The sequence below is a fragment of the Podarcis vaucheri genome (genome assembly GCF_965113315.1).
Source record: "Podarcis vaucheri genome assembly, chromosome: Z".
Lineage (NCBI taxonomy): Eukaryota > Metazoa > Chordata > Lepidosauria > Squamata > Lacertidae > Podarcis > Podarcis vaucheri.
Genome location: NC_138758.1, coordinates 37,824,162 through 37,848,789, shown reverse-complemented (window position 1 = coordinate 37,848,789; position 24,628 = coordinate 37,824,162). Strand labels below are relative to the sequence as shown.

The 24,628-nt window shown below is 44.6% G+C and overlaps 1 protein-coding gene across 9 annotated transcripts in view; it reads left to right on the top strand.

Annotated features, from left to right (window-relative positions):
- Positions 1–24,628, top strand: part of NTNG2 (netrin G2) — a 123,804-nt gene that overhangs the window by 51,262 nt on the left and 47,914 nt on the right. For all 9 annotated transcript variants that reach the window (XM_082207830.1, XM_082207832.1, XM_082207834.1 and 6 more), the window contains exon 3: positions 2,452–3,092. In XM_082207830.1, coding sequence (XP_082063956.1) covers positions 2,452–3,092 — 641 coding nt within the window. The remainder of the gene's footprint in view (positions 1–2,451; positions 3,093–24,628) is intronic.

Genomic DNA, 24,628 nt, shown 5'->3' with positions numbered 1-24,628 from the left:
AAGCAAGGAGTTTGATTACAGTGGTACCTCGGGTTAAGTACTTAATTCATTCCGGAGGTCCTTTCTTAACCTGAAACTGTTCTTAACCTGAAGCACCACTTTAGCTAATCGGGCCTCCTGCTGCCGCTGTGCCTCCGGAGCACGATTTCTGTTCTCATCCTGAAGCAAAGTTCTTAACCCGAGGTACCACTGTATAGGGAGGGCCTTAGTGGGGTATCACTGGATCAACCCTTGCCAATGTGTGACATTTTAAGGTATTCTTAATCTTTGTTGGAAGCCACCCAGAATGGCTGGGGAAACCCAGCCAGATGGGCAGGGTAAAGGTAAAGGTAAAGGTACCCCTGCCCGAACGGGCCAGTCTTGACAGACTCTGGGGTTTGTGCGCCCATCTCACTCAAGAGGCCGGGGGCCAGCGCTGTCCGGAGACACTTCCGGGTCACGTGGCCAGCGTGACAAAGCTGCATCTGGCGAGCCAGCGCAGCACACGGAACGCCGTTTACCTTCCCGCTGGTAAGCGGTACCTATTTATCTACTTGCACCCGGGGGTGCTTTCGAACTGCTAGGTTGGCAGGCGCTGGGACCGAGCAGCGGGAGCGCACCCCGCCGCGGGGATTCGAACCGCCGACCTTTCGATCGGCAAGCCCTAGGCGCTGAGGCTTTTACCCACAGTGCCACCCGCGTCCCCTATGGGCAGGGTACAAATAAATTATTATTATTATTATTATTATTATTATTATTATTATTATTATCCAGCCCAAAGTTCCACCTATGCTGCTGGACTCCACGTACAGAGGGGCGTCAGTCCCAGCCCATCAAAAGGAGCTCCCATTTGCTCACCCATCCTACTTACTATGCTAAAGCCATGCCCACCTAACTCCTACATCAGGGCAACCCAAGGGGCATGTCAACTGTTGGATCAATGACTTAACTCACTTAGCTGTGCATTGCACCTACTGTACCTTTGACCCTTGTCTTTCTTATGTACCGTACCATAATGATTTGGGCATTAAAGCTTTGAGCAGAAACTGTAACCCAAGTTCAAGCTGTTCATTCAGTGGGAGCCAGAACAGTAGCAGCCCAACTAAATTGACTTGTACTTGGTGCTTGCACAACAATAAGGAGGCCTCTGCAGGCAGACCCTCTATATCCATGGAGAGGGACACCCACCAGATCCAAGGAGCCTTTTCTTCCCAGAAACTCCCATAGAATTCATTCATAGATATTATGGGTGATTTGCCCCACATGTCCAGAGGTTGCTCTTCTGCAAATTCTGACATATCCTCCTGTTGGGTGATTTCCAATTAAATCATGCTTATGGTAAGTCCATACATAATGGGGTCCATTGATTTTGGTGGATTGTGACTACTCTTGGGTTATCCCTTACACTTAGGTCAACTTCCATTTCAAAGGTCACAGAAGAGTTATTAGAGGAAAGGAATAACATCTCCAAAAGTACATAAAAATTCTAATGCAGGAGAGAGCTGGAGAAGAAATGTTCTGACTCGTTCCATGATGTAGGAAGGGATATACTGTATTGAGGTGACATTTCATGATGTATGGAGTCATGCATGACTCACATCATTTGTAAAACTCTTACCTTTCTTTCAAGTTTTGGCACAGTGTTGCTTCCTTAGAAAGATGATGTGAGGATGGTGACGATGTGATTATTAAAAAGTATTTGCTTCTTGTCCTTTTACGGCATTATGGAAGAGCTCGTAACTCATCACAGCATTAGGAGCATAGGAAGCTGCCTTATACTGAGTCTGACCATTTGTCCATCTAGCTTAGACTATTGCTGGCAGTACTTCTCCTAGGTTCCAGGCAGGAGACATTCCCAGCCTACCTGGGGATGCTGGGATTGAACCTGGGACTACCTGCTTGCTAAGTAGGTGTTCTGCTATTGAGCGACAGCCCTTCTGCATGTTTTCATGCCAGAGGCCCAAAGTTCAATCCCTGGTGTCTCCAGTTAGAGCTATAAAAGGCCCTTGTCTGAAAACAATGACGATGGCATTGAGCAAATTGGACCAATGTTTTTAATGTAGCTTCCTAAGTTCCTATTCAGTTTAGAATAGTCATGATCAGTAGTATCCTTTCCAAAACTATCAAGGTGACAATTTTGCAGTAAAAAGCCCTTTTGTATCTAATGATTTTTTTTTAAATGGCTGCCATCCTGCATCTCTGCAGCTGCATAGGAACATAGGAACCTGCCATACACTGAGTCAGACCACTGATACATCTAGTACAACACTGACTGGCATCACCTCTTCAGAGTTTGAGGCAGGGAGTCTCTTCCAGCCCTACTAGAGATGCTGAGCAGATTGAACCTGGGACCTTCTGCATGCAAAGCAGATGCTCTATCACTGAGGCATGTCTCCATCCCAAATGAACCCCCTGTTAGTTCTTGCTCTTTGCCATCCCTTTCTTCTCTTGTTACTCTTGTTGTCCTTTCAGGAAAACCCATATATGTGTGATGAGTGTGATGCATCCAACCCTGACCTGGCCCATCCACCCAAGCTGATGTTTGACAAAGAAGATGAAGGCCTGGCGACATACTGGCAGAGTGTGACATGGAGCCGTTACCCGGAGCCTTTGCTGGCCAACATCACACTTTCTTGGAACAAGAGCATTGAGCTGACTGATGACATCATAGTGACTTTTGAGTATGGGCGTCCCACAATGATGATCCTGGAAAAGTCCTTGGACAATGGGAGGACTTGGCACCCATATCAATACTATGCAGATGATTGCAACGAAACCTTCGGCATGCAAGCGCGGAGGGTCAGGAACCTCTCCACCACCAGCGCCAACAGGGTCATCTGCACAGATGAGTATTCCCGCTGGCCGGGCTCCAAGAAAGAGAAGAATGTACGCTTTGAAGTGAGGGACCGCTTTGCCATTTTTGCTGGGCCGGAACTCAAGAATATGGACAACCTTTACACCAGGCTAGAGAGTGCCAAAGGGCTGAAGGACTTCTTCACCATGACGGACTTGCGGCTGCGGCTGCTGAGGCCAGCACTAGGGGGCACCTACGTGCAGCGGGAGAACTTGTTCAAGTACTTCTATGCTGTCTCCAACATTGAAGTCACGGGCAGGTAACAGGAGATCTATTTCCTTCCTTCCTTCCTTCCTTCCTTCCTTCCTTCCTTCCTTCCTTCCTTCCTTTTCCATACCTTTTCTTGGAGAGGAATAGTTGCTACTGAAGAATTTATTTACAGTAGTACCTCTGGTTACGAACTTAATTCGTTCTGGAGGTCCGTTCTTAACCTGAAACCATTCTTAACCTGACGCACCACTTTAGCTAATGGGGCCTCCCACTGCCGCCAGGTCGCCAGCGTGCGATTTCTGTTCTCATCCTGAGATAAAGTTCTTAACCCGAGGTACTACTTCCGGGTTAACGGAGTCTGTAACCTGAAGTGTTTGTAATCTGAGATGTTTGTAACCTGAGGTATCACTGTATTTATTTATTTAACAAAATGCAGCGCTCTAGTGTGCTTCAAAGAACAATTTTCCAAACCACTATCTGTAGTGCCTCCCCACTCCGTTAAACAGCTTGCCTAGGCACTTGCTTCCCATACTGCTTGCTCACCTGCCTGCTGGTCTCCCATCATGCTGAAGTTGCCATGGCCACCTATTGAACTTTAGCATGACAATAGCCTTACAATTTTATTAGATAAAAAGAAAACATTGATCTTGTCGTTAAAAAACAGGCATTTTAGAAACATTCAAATGATAATTAAAATCAACAGTAACTAAGAAGAGATAAAATATATGTAATTTCTACATTTCTGGATAGGTTTGCCTAACAAAACTGGTTAGGCAATAAAAATTATTTAAAAATACCATAATATAATAGTATAAAAGACAAAGTAATCTAAATGAGAACAAAAGCAGAAAAAGAGAAGGAAAACAAAATATAAAGGTATTTCTCAGATCTTAACCTTTGTCTCACACAGAAAGGGTGGACTATCTCACCTAGGAGCTTACCTTTCCCCTTCCAGTTTTCCACCCTGGGAAAAACAGAAACAAACAAAGAAACAAACAAACAAACAAACAAACAATAAATAAATAAATAAATAAATAATAAGACATGATTTTCTGTCTGTCAGTTACATTCCCCAAAAAATTATTCAAAGTATTCACTCTTAGGATGACACCCTTCACTAAGCAATATTGTCACTTAACAGCAATGTTTTAAGTGGGTGCTGAAAAGAAGAAGGCATCAGCAGGCATGGAGTTCCAAAGTGTAGGTGCTGCCACACTAAGAGATCGATTGCTTACAGGTGCAGAATGAGTGTTAGGTGGCAAATGCAATTTAGTTTCATTAATTAAACAATTAATTATGGCGTAAGCTTCTGTAAGCTACTGTCTACAGATCTGCAGAGTGTTATCCTAAGTCAGCAGAAATATATGCACACGGGGGTAGATTGAAACAAAATGCAAGAAACTGGTCTGTGTCAGCGACGCTGCAAAATAAGCATAGTAACAATGGACAGATTCTGTTTACTTTAATTTCTCTCAGTTTCTCGTTTATTCCAATTTTAAGTTCAGCTTCCCACATTTCTGCATCTGTTTGCTACCCCCCCACCCTGCAAATTCTTCATGAAAATTTGTCAACGTATTAGAGCACATTTCTCCTAATATATACCTTTGTGAATGCAGTTTTTCCTAATGTAAATTAATACTAATTCCCCCTAATATCACACATTTCCCACTTTTTATGCACACATTTTTAAAAAGACATTATTTATTTGGAGAGCTGCGTCATAGAATTCAGAGCAGTGTAATTGTCAAAGGAGAGCTGTGTTTGGGCTTGTGGACTGTTTTAGGAAGTGTGAATTAGATACGTTTACATTAAAATGCCAACTGTATGGAATTTCTTCCCTACCCCTACTAAGGATGATGACATCTCCAACAGAGAAACTCACAGTTGGAAGTGTGTGTGTGTGTGTGTGTGTGTGTGTGTGAGAGAGAGAGAGAGAGAGAGAGAGAGAGACTCTATACCACCTAGATGGTTTGGCAAAGGAGCTTGGTGGTTCCAGCAGGTAGCTCAATAGTAGAGCATATGCTTTGGAGACAGGAGCCCCCAGATTCAATCCCCAGCATCTCCAGATAGGACTGGGATATCCCTGCTTGAAACCCTGGAGAAGTGCTGCCAGTCAGTGTGGACAGTATTGAGCTGGATGGACCAATGGGTCTGACTCAGTATAAAACAGCTTCTTAGTTTCTTAACTTTGGAGAAGGGTTGTAGCTCACTGTTAGAGCCCCTGTTTTACATGCAGAAGGTTCCAAGTTAAGTCTTCAGAGCTAGATGGACTACTGGTCCATCTTATATTATTATAAGAACTATTAAATTATTACTCTGACAACATCTGTAGGGTCACAGGTTCCCCTTGGCTGATTGATACCACAAGACTTTCCTTCCCTACACTTGAGACAAGTGAAATCTGTGTTTATTGTTTATGAAGGGTGGTTTAGAAATATCATCATCCAGTTAAGCCCTTTTCCAGAGCCTCTCCTCTTCCTCTTCCTCTTCCTCTTCCTCTTCCTCTTCCTCCTCTCCTCTCCTCTCCGCTAGTGTGGCAGAGCACACACACCCCATCAAGCCCTACGCAGCCATTCTTTAGGCATGTAGCTGGAGGCTGCTCTGACAGGAGACAATTACAGAATCAAATTACTGCCCCAAGAGGGATGGTTTCATTTGGAACTCTGTGTTTTTTGTGCTCTAGATTGGGATGCAAAGTCAGAATCTCCCCATGAAAGTCAGGTTATGGTATCATCATCATATTTATTCCATTGGGTAAATGTATATAAAATGTAATTTGTGGGAGCCAACCTAAAGGGGCTTTTCCTTTCCTGACATCAAACCCACCCAACCCCAGCTACTGCAGACTTCTTCCTACAAGTACAGAACATCAGACATGTGCAACTTCTCAACATATTCTAACATGAATGCACTTCCCATGTTTTGTAGGAGCATAAGAAGCTGCCTTATAACAATGAGTCAGACCACTTGTCCTTCTAGCTCAGTATTGTCTACATTGACAGGCAGTGGCTTTCCAGGATTCCAGGCAGGGGGGTCTTTCCTAGACCTACCAGGAAATGTCAGGAATTGAACCTAATGCCTCCTGCATGGAAGACAGATGCTCTGTCACTGAGCTACTTAGCCACCTTCATTTACAAAGGAGGCAGGGAAGGTGAAGACCCCATCTGTGCTGTGAAGAGATTGAGGTGTGACGCTTCTGAATCAGCTCTGATTTCTGACCATTGAAGCATTTATATGTGATTCAGTTTGTAGGGAGATGGTTGAGACAAGCAATATGTGACCTCACTGTGTACCTTGGGCCAAGCAACCTGCAGCCCTCTAGTTCATGCTACTCAAAGTGCTGGTCCATGGACCTCTGCTGGTCTGCAAGCCATTGGCTGCCAATCTGTGGCGACTCCACCACTGCCTGGGTTGGGTGGGACACTTAAGAGATCAAATATGGTGACAGACCCTAACACATTGTGGAATAAAATTGCTGGTCCACTATATAATTTGAGAAGCACTGCTTTAGTTGTTGAGCTGCAGCTCCCATCATCCCTGAGTGTTGGCTATGCTGACTGGGAGCTGATAAGTGTTGGAGTCTAACATCATCTGGAGGACCACAGGTCCCCCCATCCCTGCTGTGAGAGATATTGAGTGAGTCATTGGCCTTTCATCTTTTCTTTTGAAGAGTTAGTAGCAAAACATATTTCTTTAATGGGCACCAGTGGCCAGAAGTTGCTTGCTTAAATAAGTATATGAGCATCAATGGCTAGAAGATGCTTGCTTAAACAAGCATTGATGACTCTTGTTGGTTGGTAGCTATTTTAATGGGTGCACCTGACCTACTTGAAGAAAAACATTTGGCAGGTGCAATGTAGCCAGAAAAGGAGACGGAAGTCTTGAGCTCTGCACCTAGCTGGAGAAAATGAGTATTGAGAATGCTCAGTGAGCATGTTGTTTGCTTCTGTGGGGAACTGATGCTACTTGATAGACTAGCATGGCCTCCAAAGGTCTTCTTGCCTCTCCAGCATGCAGGGATTTGGTCTGCCTTTCTTCATCTTTTGGAAACTGAGACTCAAGGGACCATGTAAAATACAGTATACTACTTTGAAAGTCCAGTTTTTAAAAAGGAACTAGTTCCAGTTAAAGTTTGAACTTTTACAAAACAAATTAGTTCAGTTCAAGTTCATCAAACTATTTTCTCGTTCGTGAAAGGTTCATCCTTGGCAAAAGAATTAATAAGTAAAAATCAACATTCATAATGTTGCAAACTGCTGTGCTGAAATACAGGGTCCAAAAGTAAATCAGGAACCACACACACAAGTAATAAGATGTCTGACAGATCAACGGTGAAACTTTCCCTATAATTGTATTTCCATACTGGAAAAAACTTACCCAGTTTAATTTTTGCCAGCAACTCAGCCTGCAAGTTGCTTCTGTTGGAAAACAGCTTATCTCTTCAGCTGCAAAGATACAGAAAATGCCTCACATTCCTTCCTTCTATTTGCTTTGCAATAGTGATTAACTAATAATCCTTAGTGCTTCCGTGTAGCTGCCTAATAAGCCTTAGAGCACTGCCATATTTTAGAGAGGAGATGCTTCCATTAGCTGGAAAAGACAATTCTTTATCACTTGGTCATGCTGAACATCCAGGCAGATTGTTCTTCATTGCTCCAGAGGGCAGGACTAGAACCAATTGGTAGAACCTGGAGGATAGCAGATTGAGGCTAAATGTTAGAATAAATATCCTAAGGATGAGGTGTTTGACAGTGGAACAAAATTGCTTCAGAATGTGTTGGGTGCCCCTTGAGTGGAAGGATTTAAGCACCTGCCAGGGATTTTTCAGCTGCTTCCTGCAAAGCAGTTCCTGCTCGGGGGGAATCTCAGAAACTCTCGTGGACAGTGAAGAGAAAATCTGACAGTGCTCCTAACTCCCTAATAGGCAAAACATCTACACACCTAAACCCAAACAAAACACAGAGCCTCCCATCAAAAAAAGCAACCCCTCCCAATCTACCAACCAAAAGAAGAAGCACCAACCATAAAAAAACCTCATTTTAAAAAATTGGGAGAGCCTTGGTGGTTACCATGGGAAGGCATGGGGGGGGCATGTTGCTACGTTGGCAAGGCCAGGACTTGATGACCTCCCAGATTCCTTCCAACTCAAAAATTCTCTTTCAATGAGGTTATTTGTGAAGTTTAATTCCCTTGTGTAGCTTTTCGCTTTTCTACCAAATTCTTGTTTTTATTTTTCCGCCTCTCTGTTCCATACCATATGTTGTGTTTCGACCTCAAGCCAAAAAGAAGCAAAGTAAGGTGGAAAGGGGGGGGGGGGGACTGCAGAGATGGCTGGTTTCCCATCCTGTTTATGCGTTCAGTTTGTGCTAGACTTTTAAGTAGGAAGGTTCCGGGGAAATTTTGACATTTGGAGGGGGAAAGGAAGGGGTTTTTACCTACCTGTGTTAGCTAAGAACTTTTTGGTCACCACATGAAAAGAGAAAAATTCAGTTCATTTCAAGATGTTTTGGAACTAAAAGGTGAATCTGCGTGTTACTTTGATGAGTGGGCATCCCTAACCCTGTTTGCAGATAAGTGACAGAGGATGAGGAGGGATTCCATAATGGGAATTCAGGGCAGGAGGATATTCGCAACGGAAAGTGGGAGGAAGGGATCTATGGATCTCAGGAGCTACTGTGATCTATAGGAAGTTCCCTCGTGTGGCGAGCCCCTGAACTACAGGTGGTAGCTTCTCCATGGAGTACCTTCAGGCCCTGCACTGACTCCATCCATCCAGACTGGCCACTGACTCACCCAGGACCAGGACAGAGAGGAGTATAAGATGACTTCCTGTTTGCAGTTGAGCCTTGCTCTGTTGACTGGGGCCTCAATCTGCAGCCAGGTTCTTCAAGCTTCCCTCATCTGACTTGTTTTCCATACTCATGACCAGCTTCACTGCCTTTCTCTAAACTTGTTTCAATTTCACTGTTTTCTGTGCTCAATGTTACCATTCCTCTGCTTCCCCCAAATCCCAAAATGGTTGTGGAGGGGAGGGCCATGTGATTGGAGATCAGTACATATCCATTTCACCATGTGGTTACAAGTGTCATACTGTGATTGCCTGCCACATAAAGCCTAGGTGTTTTAACCTATACTATGCTGTGCTGGTAGGAACAAGTCACTAATCAAATTCAATCCACTCAACAGTGCTGGTACCAGTGTTGAAGATAGGTCTCAGAAAGGTCAAGAGAGATCATGCGATTTCCCTTTCCTAGTGCTGTCACAAGTCTCCATCTTGAAATGTTTCTTTAGGATGTATTTGTTTAACCATTTGAGATCCAAAATGGTCCTGGTATCACAATTTTTCTTTGGCCCTAAGAAATACATTTATTAAACCCCTGACTTCCTCTGAAGGATTGACAGGTTTGATGGCTCCTATCTCTGACCTAAACTTCCAAGTGTTTCTCTGGAGATTGAGGCATTGCAACAAAGAAGTTGTGAAGATGGGAAACAAACTCTAGAGCATAGCCTTGAGCAACTGTTTCCAGAACCCACTGATCCAAAGTTACCCTCTCCCAATGGTGTTCAAAAGCTAGTAGACTCACTCCCACTGGAAGAGAAGCAACACTAGGGTCTAAGTCAGGAAGAAACACCTTTGTTTCCTCCCCTCTGATTTTTTTGAAAGGAGGATGACAAATTTCCAGGCTTAAAGAAAGACAAATGCCAACCTTCCTTATCCTGCCTACCCCAACAGTTTTCAAAGGGTGCAAATCCCCTATTCTTGGAAAACTGATGGTTTCCAAGACAGCCAGTGTGGTGTAGTGGTTAAGAGCAGTGGACTTGTAATCTGGTGAACCAGGTTCGCTTCCCCGCTCTTCCGCATGCAGCTGCTGGGTGACCTTGGGCTAGTCACACTTCTCTGAAGTCTCTCAGCCCCACTCACCTCACAGAGTGTTTGTTGTGGGGGAGGAAGGGAAAAGGAGAATGTTAGCCGTTTTGAGACTCCTTCAGGTAGTGATAAAGCGGGATATCAAATCCAAACTCCTCTTCTTCTTCTTTCCTCAAAAAATACTTTTTCTTGTCCTTGGTTTCCACCAGTTGGGTTCCAAAGACTCCCCTAACAGTTTAGCACCAAAGAAAGGCAAGGTCATGAGACGAGATTGAGTAGCAGCATTCACTGCACCCTGGCGTAATGAAACTTTCCTGCCAGCTACCATGAAGAAAGCTAGGGGATGAGGTGTATATTGCATATCTGCAAGTTCAGATGCATAAGCCATAAAAGAAAGCTCAGCAACTTTGCCAAAATAACTTTTGTGTCTGGATCTTCACGTTTTGAAATATGGCAACCCTGCATCTGATAGAATAATGGAAGAAGATGCTAGGGCAGCTATTGGAGGATCCACCACTGGATTCTTTAAACGGTTCATAATCCTGTCTGCAAAGAGGTAGTGTTTCTTAACTCCCTTAGAAGACAGCTTAGCCTTACTAGGGATATTCCATTATGCACCCCAAATCTCATCAAAGGCTTTTGAGAATGGAATGGTAATGAGTTTGTGATTAGCAGAGGAAAAAGCCTCAGAAGCTCCAGTGCCCCCAAGGGCTGAGTGTTCAGTGGAGTTCACTGGCTTTTCCTCATTTAACTGTAACATGTGTCTGGCCTTAGCAAGCAAGGCCATAAAAACAGAAGTAGTAAATAGTCTAGGCTGAGGCTTCACAGTAATGACTTTCTCCTCAGACAAGTCCCCCTCCACCTTATCTGACTTCAAGGGTGATCTATCTGAGTCCAATAGTTTCCCCTGCATGACCACACATTCTGGGCAAACTGCGTCCATTAATTTAGGGGGTCTGAGAGCCAATGAATCTGATGTATCTGTCTTTTGGGCCACCACCTGCTCTTACTCCACCTGATGGATTGCAACCTGTCCTCTCCCAACCTCCACCCAAGTCCTTTTGGGAAGTAAGGGAGGTCTATTCATGAAAGATGTTTGGCTGTGTTTGAAACAAGAGTAATAACAAGCAAGTAGTAGGTCCTCTGTGTAGATAAGATGGAGAGAAGGCAGAACTGCTCAACACCTACTTTGCCTTTGCCTTCACCCAAAAGGAAAGCAGTGTGCAACCTGTGATGACAGACTAAATGATGCAAGGAGGGAGCTGCCACCCAAGATAGGAAAAGAGGTGGTAAGGGAACACTGAGCTACTTTAAATGAATTCAGATATCCAGGGTCCGATGAGCTGCACTCAAGAGAACTAAAGGATCTGGCAGATATAATCTCACAGCCTCTATCTATAATCTTTTAGAATTCTTGGAGAATGGGTGAGGTCCCTGCAGACTGGAGGCGGGCAAATGTTGTCCCCATCTTCAAAAGGTGAGGGGAGACTTCTGGGGAGGAAATGGTGGGATGACTGTCTTTCTGTTGGCTCTCCGCTGGCAGAAGATAATGATGTGGTGATTGATGGTAGTCAGAAGAAGGTTTGGCTATCAAATCACTCTGGGGAAAAAGAGTATTTCAGGGAGTAACCTCAAATGCTCTGATCAAAACTGTTTTCTGCTGTCTGTGCCTGGGGGCTTAAAGTAAAGGCAAAGGGACCCCTGACCAATAGGTCCAGTCGTGACCGACTCTGGGGTTGCGGCGCTCATCTCGCTCTGCTGGCCAAGGGAGCCGGCATACAGCATCCGAGTCATGAGGCCAGCATGACTAAGCCGCTTCTGGCGAACCAGAGCAGCGCATGGAAATGCCGTTTACCTTTGCGCCGGAGTGGTACCTATTTATCTACTTGCACTTTGACATGCTTTTGAACTGCTAGGTTGGCAGGAGCAGGGACCGAGCAACAGAAGCTCACCCCGTCACAGGGATTCGAACCGCCAACCTTCTGATCGGCAAGTCCTAGGCTCTGTGGTTTAACCCACAGCACCACCCGCCTTGGGGCTTAGATGGGGACTAAAACAAGCTGGTTTGCATTCAAAGTCCACATAAAAACCCTTCATAGGTATATGGTTTGCATCCTCTCTTTCTTAAACATTTTTTAGAGATGATAAGCTATAACTTCTCTCTAATTTCCTATAATTTCTCTGCCTACTGATGAAAACTCACAGTTGGAAAACTTGTAAGAGCTGCTTTCTGTCTTTAAGAAGAGAGTGTCTAAAGCAAAGCAAGAAGCCTGATTTATGGTTGACAATAAAGATTAAATGAACGAGGGAATTCCCTGTGTGAAACATATTTGTTTCTTTTTCTTCTTTTGAAGAATATTGCTGAAAAACTAAAAGTAATTTGGCCATTACTTCCTTTGTGGGAAAGATCTTGTGATCTTAAGGTGAAAATCTTAAGGCAGAGTTGAGACATATAAACATCCAGTATGGCAAAGGTATCTTTGGAGTTCCCAGTGACTGTTGGTATTGCTTGGCTGTTGATGACTGAACAATTAAAAATGGCCAGATCAATGTTTGATGAAGGGGGAAAGAAAATAAATAAGAGAGATTTGAACTGAAAAACGGAACTGTAGATGACATTGAAACTTCAGGCAAAATTGCTGGCAGGACTGGATGATGAAACAGCAAAATTGGAGAAAGCAGATGGTAAAATGGAAATGCCTTTCATACAAGGGTTTGGAGAAGAGGGGCAAGAAAAAACCATAAATGGAGACATGAAGAGTCACCTGGATTTGGCATCGATAGAGCTGAGAGAGAACAATGTTTTGGAAAAATTTCCGTCCTGGCTCTTCATCAGTTCTAGCAGAGAGAAAGCATTGTGCATACGATCTGAAGTGAATTTGGAGAATGATGTCACTAAATTTATAGTATGCTCCCTGGAAAAAGATTGGAAGAAGTGGGAGGTTCAATCCTAGAGGATATTGGAATACTACACATAATAGAAAATGGAAATACAACAGGAAATGGAAACTGAATATACTGAACTGGGTGTGAATTAAAAGATATATAACAAGAAAAGAATTATGGAATATTATTTCAAGATGTGATTTTAACATGGGCACAGATGGAAGAATTTACTATTACTCAAGATGGAGACATGGTTGTAGGAATTACTGGAGGCAAAGTTGATATTAAAGTAAAAACACAGTTGACATTTACAACTAATAATAATAATTTAGGATCCACTCTTGGAATTTTTGTAGAAAAGTTATGAATTATTCTGAGACACTTGGATTTAAAAGAAACATTGTTTAACAGAAAGTGGAGAAGATGGGTGTTATCATGGAGTGAATGTATTTTAAAAAAATGTAACTGGAAGGTGAAAATCAGAATTTTTCTTTGTTTCTTTTTTCTCTCTTTTTCCTTTCTTCTTTCTTTTTCCTTTTCTTATTCTTGTTTCTCTTGTTCTTTTCCCTTCCTTTCTTCTTTGCTTGGGGCCTTTATTATGGTCCAGAGATTGTAAATGCATTGGGGTAGTAGATGTTTGATGGGGGGACTCTGGGTGGGAGACATAGAAAGGAAAGGAGAAACAAAGATCCCAGGTGGGAGCTGGAATGCACTACTACCTTCTGTGAGTGTTAAGCGTTTAAAACTACCTTTAATAGAGGACTCCATACTCTGTTTTAACTTTTTGTAGTTGTTTTTGTTTTATTTACATTAGTTTTCTGTATCTTCTTGTATCATGAATAAATTTTAATAAAAATCTTAATGGCAGTGGGGGAGAAGACCCAGGTAGCTACTGACTGGTTTGACATCAATACCAGGAATAGTCCTAGCACAGATAATCAAATGATTGGTCTGTGAGCACTTAGAAAAGGATAATTACTAAGACTCAGCATGAGCTTCTCAAAACAAGCTATGTCAGACAAATCTCATTTCTTTTCTTTTTATAGAGTTACAAGGCTTGGTGGATCAGGGGAATGCTGTGGGTGTAGTGTATAGCAGTGTTTCCCAACCGGTGTTCCACGGCACAGTAGTGTGCCGCGGAACGTTGCCTTGTGTTCCGTGGGAGGGAGGCGGGCGAGTCGGGCAGCGAGAGGCGGAGCGGCGGCGGCGAGCACACGCGGGGCGGCGAGCGAGCTCCCTCCCACATCCCATAGCCGCTCGCTTCGGCTGGCCTACTGGAGGAAGGCGCGAAAACCTCGCACATGCGCAGGCCTTCCGCTTGCGACAGCCCAGTAGGCCGGCCGAAGCAAGCGGCGATGGGATGTGGGAGCTCGCTCGCTCGCCGCCCCGCGTGTGCTCGCCGCCCGACTCGCCCGCCTCCCTCCCACAGCACACCAGCCTACCTCCGTGGGAGGGAGGCGGGCGAGTCGGGCGGCGAGAGGCGGGGCGGCGGCGGCGAGGAGAGGCTGCCCAGCACGGGGCTCTCGCCGCCTGCCTGGCTGCCTGCGAGCTCGGCGGGCAGCGCTTCCGTCCGTAGCGCCCGCCTCGCAGCTCTCATTCCCTGCCCCTGCCAAAGCTCACCCAGCCAAGCCGCGCTCTCCTTCCTGCCTCGCTTTGCTGCCTCCCCCCCCACCCCCAAAGCTTGGAGGTTCCCCGGCAGGAAGGAGGGAACTTAATCCTCTCCAAGGGCTGCGGAAAACAGACATGCAAATGGGGGCTTGCCAGCTCTTCAAGCGCCGCCGGCTTTCTTCGGGAATTACCGCCCGCCGAGCCCAGTAACGCTGACAGGCCGAGCCGCGGGGCTTGGCAGTGCAGCCGGCAGAGTGTGGGAAAGGGCGGCCGCCACGCGCCGGGCAAGGCGAGACTCAACGGGGAGGACACTGGCAGCAGCGCCCCCCCCCCCGAAACCCGCTCCGGGCAGGTAATTCACAGAGAGTGGACAGAAGGAAGCCTTAAAGGGCTTCAGCCTCCCAGAGTGGCGGGGAATAATAATAATAATAATAATAATAATAATAATAATAATAATAATTAATAATAATAATAAAATTGACAGGTGGTGTTTTTCTAGGTGAGGGGGTGGGGACTGTAATAACAAAAAAATCAGCTGTATATCAACTGCTGTTTTGCAATGAGGAATTTGCAAATAAGGAAGATCAAAAGGAGAATGTTTTTTTGGGGGGGACTCTCTTCCTCTTCCTCCTCCTACTCTCGTTCTTGCTCCTCTTCCTGGCAAAAGGGCTGCTGAGACCCCTTCTCTCTTGGGTGCTGGTGGGTGCTGTGACGTTGACGCTGCTGTGGCAAGTGCCTTTACTTAGCAGAGTGCATTCCCCTTTACACAGGAGGGGAGGAAAAAAAATTGAAACTTACACTTTTGTGCGTCCCTCCCGGCGCGACGCTGCGCGCTGACGTCACGGGGCTGTAATGGTGGTGTGCCTCAAGATTTTTTTCATCAAACAAGTGTGCCTTTGCCCAAAAAAGGTTGGGAAACACTGGTGTATAGTGATTTCAGTAAGGCTTTTGACTAAGTCCCCCATGATATTATTGTGGAGAAACTGGTAAAATGTAGGCTGCATGAGGTAACTGCTAGGTGGATTTGTAGCTAGTTGACTGACTAAATCCAAAGAGTGCTAACTAATGGTTTCATTTCATCCTGGAAAAAAGTGATATTGGGTGCCTCAGGGTTCTGTCCTGGGCCCATTGTTGTTAAATGTCTTTATAAACAACTTGGATTAAGGTATTGAGGGGATGCTCATCAAATTTGCTGATGACACCAAACTGGGAAGCGTAGCCAAAGCTACAGGACGGAATCAGAATTCATAATGACTGGAGAACTGGGCCCAAACTAACAAATTCCAATAGGGACAAATATCAGGTTCTACACTTAGATAGGAAAAACCAACTGCAACAATATAAGATGAGGGACACTTGGTTTGCCAGTAGTACATGTGAAAAGGATCTAGGGGTCTTATTAGACCTCAAGCTCAGCACGAGTCAACAGGGTGAAATAATTGTAGCACTCTATTCTGCCTTTGTCAAACCACCTGGAGTACTGTGTCCAGTTCTGGAAATCACAATTTAAGAAGGATATTGACAAGCTGGAACACGTGCAGAGGAGGATGACCAAGATGACCAAGAGTCTGGAAACCAAGGAATAGTTGAGAGAGTTGGATATGTTTAGCCTGGAGAAGAGGAGACCGAAGTTACCCAACTTCAAATACCGTATTTTTCGCTCTATAACACGCAGATTTTTTCTCCTAAAAAGGAAGGGGAAATGTCTGTGCGTGTTATGGAGCGAATGTGTGGTCTCTGGAGCCGAAAAATAAGGCAAAAATCAAACCGCGCTTCAGGGAGAAGGGAGCTCCGTGAGACAGGAAGTTGCTGCTTTCCTGCATTCTGCCTCAGGGTCTTACTGCCCGCCCTCTCTGTTTCCTTGCTGTGTTTGCTCAAACGGAACAAAGAGCAGGGGAAGCCCCTCCCCTCCAGGCAAGTAGAGAGGAAAAGCAGAGCGTCCCTCTAATTCCTCTCCCTGCTCCGGAGGGAACAATGTTTGTGAAGGGAAGAGAGATTACAGGTTCGGCTTAAAATTCTGATTTGACTTCCTGCTTTTTGTTTTTGGAGACACACAGCATTCAAATATGCTTTCTTCCATTTAAAAGGATGAAATCCTTAAACAGTGGCTGGCTTGTGTGGGTGGGTGGGGGGAAACTTTTGCCTTCCTTTCCTCACGTTATAGCCCTCTCCTGCATTCTTAGCCTTCTGTGTTTTTCCTTCCCTCCCCACTTAAAATGTGGTTACAAAGCATGGATCCACAGGGATCCTCAGGATCTTTGCATTGGGTCACCCCAAATTCACCATCAGAGCACACAGCATGTCCATGGCTACAGCCTGCCCCCCCCCCAAAATCACACACCCATTGTTGCCTGGGGCTGCAATGGTGCAAAAACGTGGTTACAAAGCATGGATCCACAGGGATTCTCAGGATTTTTGCATTGGGTCACCCCAAATTCACCATCAGATCACATGTCTGTGGCCACAGCATGAAGCACAAAAATGATACGTCCACTGTTTCATTCAGAATATTTTTTCCCTTGTTTTCCTCCTCTAAAAACGATGTGCGTGTTATGGTCAGGTGCGTGTTATAGAGCGAAAAATACGGTATATAAAAGGCTGTCTCACAGATGATGGAGCAAGCTTGTTTTCTCCTGCCCTGGAGGCTAGGACCTGAAGCAATGGATTGGTGTTACAAGAAAGGAGATTCTGAATAAACATCAGGAAACTTTCTGGCGGTATGAGCCCTTCAACAGTGGAACAGACTCCCTCAGGAGGTTGTGGGCTCTCCTTCCTTGGAGGTTTTTGAAGCAGAGGTTGGATTGTCATCTGTCAGGGATGCTTTAATTGAGATTCCTGCATTGCAGGGGATTGGACTAGATGACCCTCAATGTCCCTTCCAACTCTGCAATCCACTGCAGGCTTGCCTAGCCCATATTCTGAGGTACATTGGAGAGCTTGTGCTCAATCAACAATGGTCAGCTCAGGTCAATGATGTTACATTGGCAGGACAAATTATGCGATGCTTGCCAAACTTAGCTTTGGACCTGGCAAATATACTTGCTGGTTTCTCTCAGCACGTAGCATGTGATAACCTCCTCAATGAAATATTTTTTTTAAAAAAATTAAAAAAATTGTCCGGTAGCACGTTAGAGACCAACTAAGTTTGTTCTGATATCCAGAACAAACTTAGTTGGTCTCTAATGTACTACTGGACAATTTTTATTTTATTTTATTTATTTCGACTGCGTCAGACCAACATGGCTACCTACCCGAATCTCCTAAATGAAGTTATTGAACAAGGAGTGTAGTTCAGTGGTAGAGCATCTGCTTTGCATGCAGAAGGTCATAAGTTCAATTTCTGGCATCACCAGGTAGAGCTGGGAATGTCCCCAGCTTGAAACTCTGGAAAGCCACTGTCAGTCAGTGTTGAACTAGATGAACCAATTGCCATATTTGGTGTGAGGGACCTTCCTATGTTCTTTTCAAAGCAAGAATCTCTCACCTGGTAGCTGAATGCTTGCCTCTAGAGTAATAAAGGAAACAAGTGACAAACAAAAACATCACATTTTATAGTTTTGTTCGTAAGGTTAACCTGATTGGATTTGTAGCAAGGAATTGCTATTTGATGTTTCACAGCTTCTCTCCTTCCTTTGTTCTACTCAGCGCCATTTATTTAGAATTTATAAAGCCATGATGAAAATACTATAAAATCATTGAAAGTGCTAAAATCATAAAATGCAGAACAAATGGTCAACGCTGAATCAAATTAACTCTCTGAAAACACTTAATGATACAAAAATGTTTTCATTGAGTAGGGTGATATCAGAACTGGAGGTGCCTGTCTGATTAAATAGGAACAAGGTTGTAAAATGCTGATCACACAATGGGAAAAGCTGTAGTTCACATAAAAACCAAATATGAGATACCTGTGGGGAAGTCAGGAGTGATTTGACTGGTGTATAAAGCACAAGGCTGTTCTCTAGGTAGCCTGGTCCTGGGTTGCTTATATTAACAATATTTCCTTGAACTTAGCTTAGTGAACTACAAGCAGCTAGTGCAGATCTGCTATGGCCAAAAGGTAGCCTGTAACATCCTGCAGCAGCTGCAATTTCCAAACCAACCTTATGGGTCTCCTCAGCCTCTGTAATGTTGATCAGCTTGAAGAATACCAACTTTCCTGGTTTTGGTCTCTGTGGATGAGCCAAGGATTGAAATGGGGTCCTCTGCTGTTCCAGAATGACCTTAACAGTATTCATTCCCTAGTCTACTGAGGGGCAATTTTAAAATCAGGGTCTTCTAATATGTAATCAGATGAGCACTTTGATGTACATTCAGCCTGATTTGTTTGTGGAGCAATTAGATGACACTGGCTGCTTAATGAGCATTCATCCTGATTCAGTTGTGGGGGAAATAGATGGTGTTGTGGGATACCAACTGGAAACCGAGTGTCACCATTATCCTATATTTCCTAAAGCAAATTCCTACCACTTTCCTCAAAAAAAGTCTGAACTTTTGGGGAAGAGGGTTTGTGTTGCAAGGGCTCCAGGTCAGCTTTCTCTGTGCAGCCAGAGTGATTGAATCCCACCCCACAAAATAGTGTTAGTGTGTCAGTACCCTAAGCCAGCCAAACCTAGCTTTTGGCCTGTGTCCTTGAGATTGAGAAAAGTTAGAAGCATAGCCAAAACTGCTGCAATGGGGGAGGGGGAGTGGCCTCTAGTTCTGGAGGACACGTTATTTTTATGCATCCTCCCCTCTCCCCTCTTTTCTTTCTTATATTCTTTTTCTTCCATCCTGTTCCTATTGATCCAATGGGTAACCAGAGAGGCACAGAACCTGGGACAGGAATAGAAATGAGAAAGCCCTTACTTGGCTAGCAGGCTCAAGTGCGTCAGACCAGAGAGGAGTAAATTGAGGAGAGGGAAGTGGAAAGACCTTTTCTCTCCCTGCAGATTTCTCCAGGGTTGTGTTCTCTTAACCTTCTGAGATACAGAGAAAAGAAGGCTCCCAGTATCTCCTTCCTTTGGCATTGAACGGGGATCAATCAGCAGGTGAGATGGAAAAGGCCAATGTTTGTTCTCTCTACCTCTCTCTCACACACACCCTTTCTCTCTACCTCTCTCTCTCCCTTTCCTTGTATTCATGTATTCCCTTGCCGGCATAATTTTCTCCCCTATTTAATATCAGGTGGATATTCAAGTTGCATGAGCAGGCAGGATGTTAATTGAAGTTAATGGGGTGCGTTCTGGACACATGGCTTCAGTTATGAGGAAACCGTTTTGAGAAGCGCAAATCAATTACTGACTCATGATGAAGGCTTCTCTCTTTGCCTTTACTGTTTCGTGCATCCCTACCAGCTCTTTAATTTTATTCTAAATGTCTTCTTAAAAAATCCTCCACAATTAACTAATCCCATGGGAAAGAAAGCTCAGTGCTGTTTGTTAATGCTACAAAATGCTTAGCAGCTGCAACCACAGGGAATAATAATATATAATAACAACAACAGCAATAACCACAGCAATGAAGCCCTGGCAGCTCTAGCATTTATCAAAGCACGGATTAATTAATTAGAATAAATTATTCAATAAATTATTTTTGGTTTTCTGCTTCATGTGGTGCAGTATCTTCTGATGGCCTGCAATACATTGTGTTAACAGCCAAGCGTTCTCTTTTTAAAACATGCTAAGAACCTGCATTTTCCTCCTGTGGCATGCTGTGGATCCTTCTGTCCATGAAATCCAGTCCAAAGCTATTTCCACAAACCAAAGGCCAGACATTGGCGGCCTTGAGGGTTGGGGTTGGGGTGAGAGGCAGTTCAACCCCTTCATCAAGGCCCTGCAAAGCTCTGTTATAGGTCAGAAGAGTGCTCTTGTGGTCCTCAGATTTTTTAGGGGGGTGAGAGGTCCTCCCTGGCAACAGTTTTCCTCCCATTATTACAAATGGAAGTTAATAAACTACAAAAGCTCCAGGGTAAAGCTCCCTTTCTGGTGGAAAGCTCCCATCCATGTCCATACAAGCATTTCCTTCAGATGTAAATAGCAGACTTACCTGGATCAGATATGTAAGACAGATTCTATAAGGATGGGGGAGAAATTTATTAAAGTCCACATTTAAAAGTGAACCTACCTAACTCAGTTTTCAAAACAATACATGAACATAGCCATCATAAAATTTGGAGACATGTGAATTTTGAAGGATAGCTGTGTTTTAGTCCACATATGTTTTCAAAATTTGTGAATTTTGTAGGTTCACATTGAAATGCAAACCAAACCAAATTTCTCCCTCATTCCTAGTAAACAACCACCTACCTCTGAGTGACAATGTGTTTACTCAAACTTTGGGATTCCACTAAAGGTAAAGGTAACCCTGCCCGTCAGGGTCAGTCGTGTCCGACTCTAGGGTTGCGCGCTCATCTTGCTCAAGAGGCCAGGAGCCAGCGCTGTCCGGAGACACTTCCGGGTCACGTGGCCAGCGTGACTAAGCTGCATCTGGCAAGCCAGCACCAGCGCCACACACGGAAGCGCCGTTTACCTTCCTGCTCGAAAGCAGTCCCTATTTATCTACTTTCACTTAGAGGTGCTTTCGAACTGCTAGGTAGGCAGGAGCTGGGACCGAACGACGGGAGCTCACCCCGCTGCGGGGATTCATACCGCCGACCTTTCGATCGGCAGGTCCTAGGCTCTGCGATTTAACCCACAGGGCCACCCGCATCCCTTGGGATTCCACTAAACCTGCTCAAACCTTTGCATGGATTGTACTGTTTTGGCTACATATTAGCCAGCATGCAAATATCAAGTTTTATTTTAGTGTTTACCAGGGATGGGGAACCCATGTCCTTCCAGATCTTGTTGGATTTGCAACTCCCTTTAGTCCCAGCTAGCATGGCCACAGTGATGATGGGAGCTGTAGTCCAACAGGCTTCTGGAGATGTTCCCCTTCCCTGGCACATAGGATGATTCAGTAATAAACTCAGAAGTCCCAGAGTGGGTCACTGTAGCATCACCCATCCTGGAGGCTTTCCCCTTTTGCTTTCTCTCGTCCACCGGGAGCCACAGCTCTGCTTCCTCACCTCTTACCTTGTACATCCCTGGCACTGACACTCCTCTCTTGTATCTGTCCAACCCCCAAAGTGCTGACTCGTAGCAACAGATGTTGCAGATGACTGTGAGAGAAGGATGCCCTTTGTCCCTGCAACCTTTCCTTGGTGCCCTGCTGCCAGCATGCCTTACCTGTCCAAGAGAGCCTGCACATGTGTCCAACTGGCAGCTTTCAGACCTTACCTCATCATTTCCAGAGGAAGGGGGAAAGGCCTTGTATTAAATATACATAAACAAGCAACTCACTCTCAGCCTTCTGCTATCTCTACAATAAGTCCATTTTATCCTAACTCTGTTAGGATAAAATGCTGGATAATTCAACTTGATTGTGGATTGTTGAAGGTCCTGGGTTCAATCCTTGACAACTCCAGGTAGTGCTGAGTATGTCAGCTACCTGAAAACCTGGAGAGCTGCTGCCAGCCAGGGTAAACTGAGCAAGATAGAATAGTGCTTTTCAACCAGTGTGCCGTGGCACCCTGGGGTGCCTTGAATGATGGTCAGGGGTGCCGCGGGCAACACTGGCCTCTGTCCCTCTTTCTTTCCCTCCTTCTTCTGATGCCCTTTTGCGTCTCGGCCTCCCAAAGGCTTGCACAGCGGTTTATTGCAGCAGCCCTGGCTATACGCTCCGCAGGCAAATGGTGCTTTTGGGAGGCACCTCTCTTTGGGGCAGGGGGGGCAGCTCAGAGATCAGGGGCAGCAGCAGCAGCTGCCTGGAGCACTCCCAAGGAGAGGGAAGAGGGGAGGAGGCTGAGGGAACCCTCCACAAGGGAGGGTGTTTGGAAAAATGGTGAAGGGCTGCCAGCTCTGCAGGCAAGGGGTGACATAACTGGGCTCCAGAGTTCCACAGGGGTGCCTCAGAAAGAATGTAGTTAGTTAAGGGAACCATGGACTCAAAAAGGTTGAAAACCTCTGAGATGGTCTGATTCAGCATAATGGTCTGATTCAGCATAAGGCAGCTTTCTATGAGTTCTTAAATAAGAGCAGGGATGCTTAATTTGCATTTTTAGGCTATAGAAATGATGCTGCTTTTCCTGTTTCCAAGCCCACATTTGTGTACCTTGGCTGGTAAGGTCAAGGGACCCCTGACCGTTAGGTCCAGTCGCAGATGACTCTGGGGTTGTGGCGCTCATCTCGCTTAATTGGCCGAGGGAGCCGGCGTACAGTTTCTGGGTCATGTGGCCAGCATGACTAAGCCGCTTCTGGTGAACCAGAGCAGTGCACGGAAATGCCGTTTACCTTCCCGTTGTGGGGATTCAAACCGCCAACCTTCTGACTGGCAAGTTCTAGGCTCTGTGGTTTAGACCACAGCGCCACCCATGTCCCTTCTACTTTAGCTAGTAGTCAGGCCAAATAAACTCAAGTTAAAGCAGAGCCTAAGACTGGTGCTCTAGCAAATGGGTGGTTTAGACAGGGATTGTGCGAAGGAAGCTGGGGAGGTAGAAGCATTTCCTCAAGGGGACATCCCCATCAGGGGTTGTCAGTCTTGGCCTTTTGGAGCTGTTCTGCTGTTCCTTATTAAATAATGCATCCTGATTGATTGGTCTGAAAACTGCTGTGTTGTGGGGTCAGGTTGCACAGGTTATCGTTTTCTGATTAGATTGATGATTCTCAAAGGTCAAATTCAAAAAGCAATTCTCTGACAAGATTGATCCTTTGGATGAGGATACTTCCCACCACCCTGCAGATGGGGCCTGACAAAGAGAAATGGCTGACCTCGAGCTGCAAGGGATGGAGCAGGAAGATTACCTGGATATTCCTAATGCATCTTACAGATGGTGTAAACTCATGTCTGTCTTTGGGATGCTAGGTCAAACAGTGTTCCTTCCAAGACCTTAGTTGCTGGAACAAGTTAAGCTTTGTAGAACTTCAGCTGCAACTCAGCTAAGCTAGGAATTGATATAGAGGAGATAGCAAAAAATTAAACCTGCTGCTTTATCAAAAAGCATTTTTAAAAATTAATGTCCCCCATCCTTTTGAAATCTATTCAGGAATGTTATCATAATAAAATAAAAATTGCAAAATCACTTGCCTTGGTTGAGATGTTTAGTGAAGGGTGGGCAATAAATGTAATGAAAAAAAATAAATAGTGACGACTTTCACAAAGAAATAGGGGATAATCCATCTCTCCTCCCCCTCCCCCTCCCATACACCTGAATGAGGACTGAGCATTCTGATGATCAGAATGGCGGTCATCATATGAAGAAGAAAAAAGGGGAACTGAGAATGGGGGTGGACTGGAGTATCTTATCCATCATGGTATGAAGGTGTATCCTCAGCAGTGAGGATACCCCTCCATACCCTCATGTTAAAGTACCTCTCCCTACCCTACTCATCTGGAAGAAGTGTGGGTGTGAGTTCAAACCAGGGATTCTCTAGCCCTGCCTCTGACTTTCTTGGGTGCTCTATTCAAAGTGAGAATGGCATGTGGTTTGAGGGTGCTGGGCATTTTCTGGTCTTGAGACCCTGGCAAATCCTCAGCCTCATCACTATTCAACTTTGCCACCCCTCTGATTCTCAAAAACAAAAAAAAACCTTTTTCAGAAGCAACTTGATAGCTCAGCTACAGGGCACAACTTTGCATACTGAAAGTCCCAGGTTCAGTCTTTGACAGTACCAGTCAAAAGTGTGGGAGCAGTCAAATTTCTAGAGAGGGATTGTTAGTCCAGCAGTAGATAAACCTCTTGTTTCCTCCTGGGCTGGGACAAACTTCCTCTACATGTGACCAGACGTTTAGTTTATATTATATTATATTATATTATATTATATTATATTATATTATATTATATTATATTATATTATATTATATTATATTATATTATATTATATTATATTATATTATATTATATATTATATTATATTATATTATATTATATTATATTATATTATATTATATTATATTATATTATATTATATTATATTATATTATATTATATTATATTATATTATATTATATTATATTATATTATATATAACATTATATCCTCTCCTGCCTCCTTGAACCTTCTCACAAAAAGGAATTCTGGTTATCATGGCTGGAGTGGCGGCTGGAGTTGGGGTGGCACGGCAGGTTTTGTTCACCCTCCATGCACAGCTCCTGGTCCTGCTTGGTGTGCACATGAGTGTGCCCCGGGCGCCAGCAAAGGATGC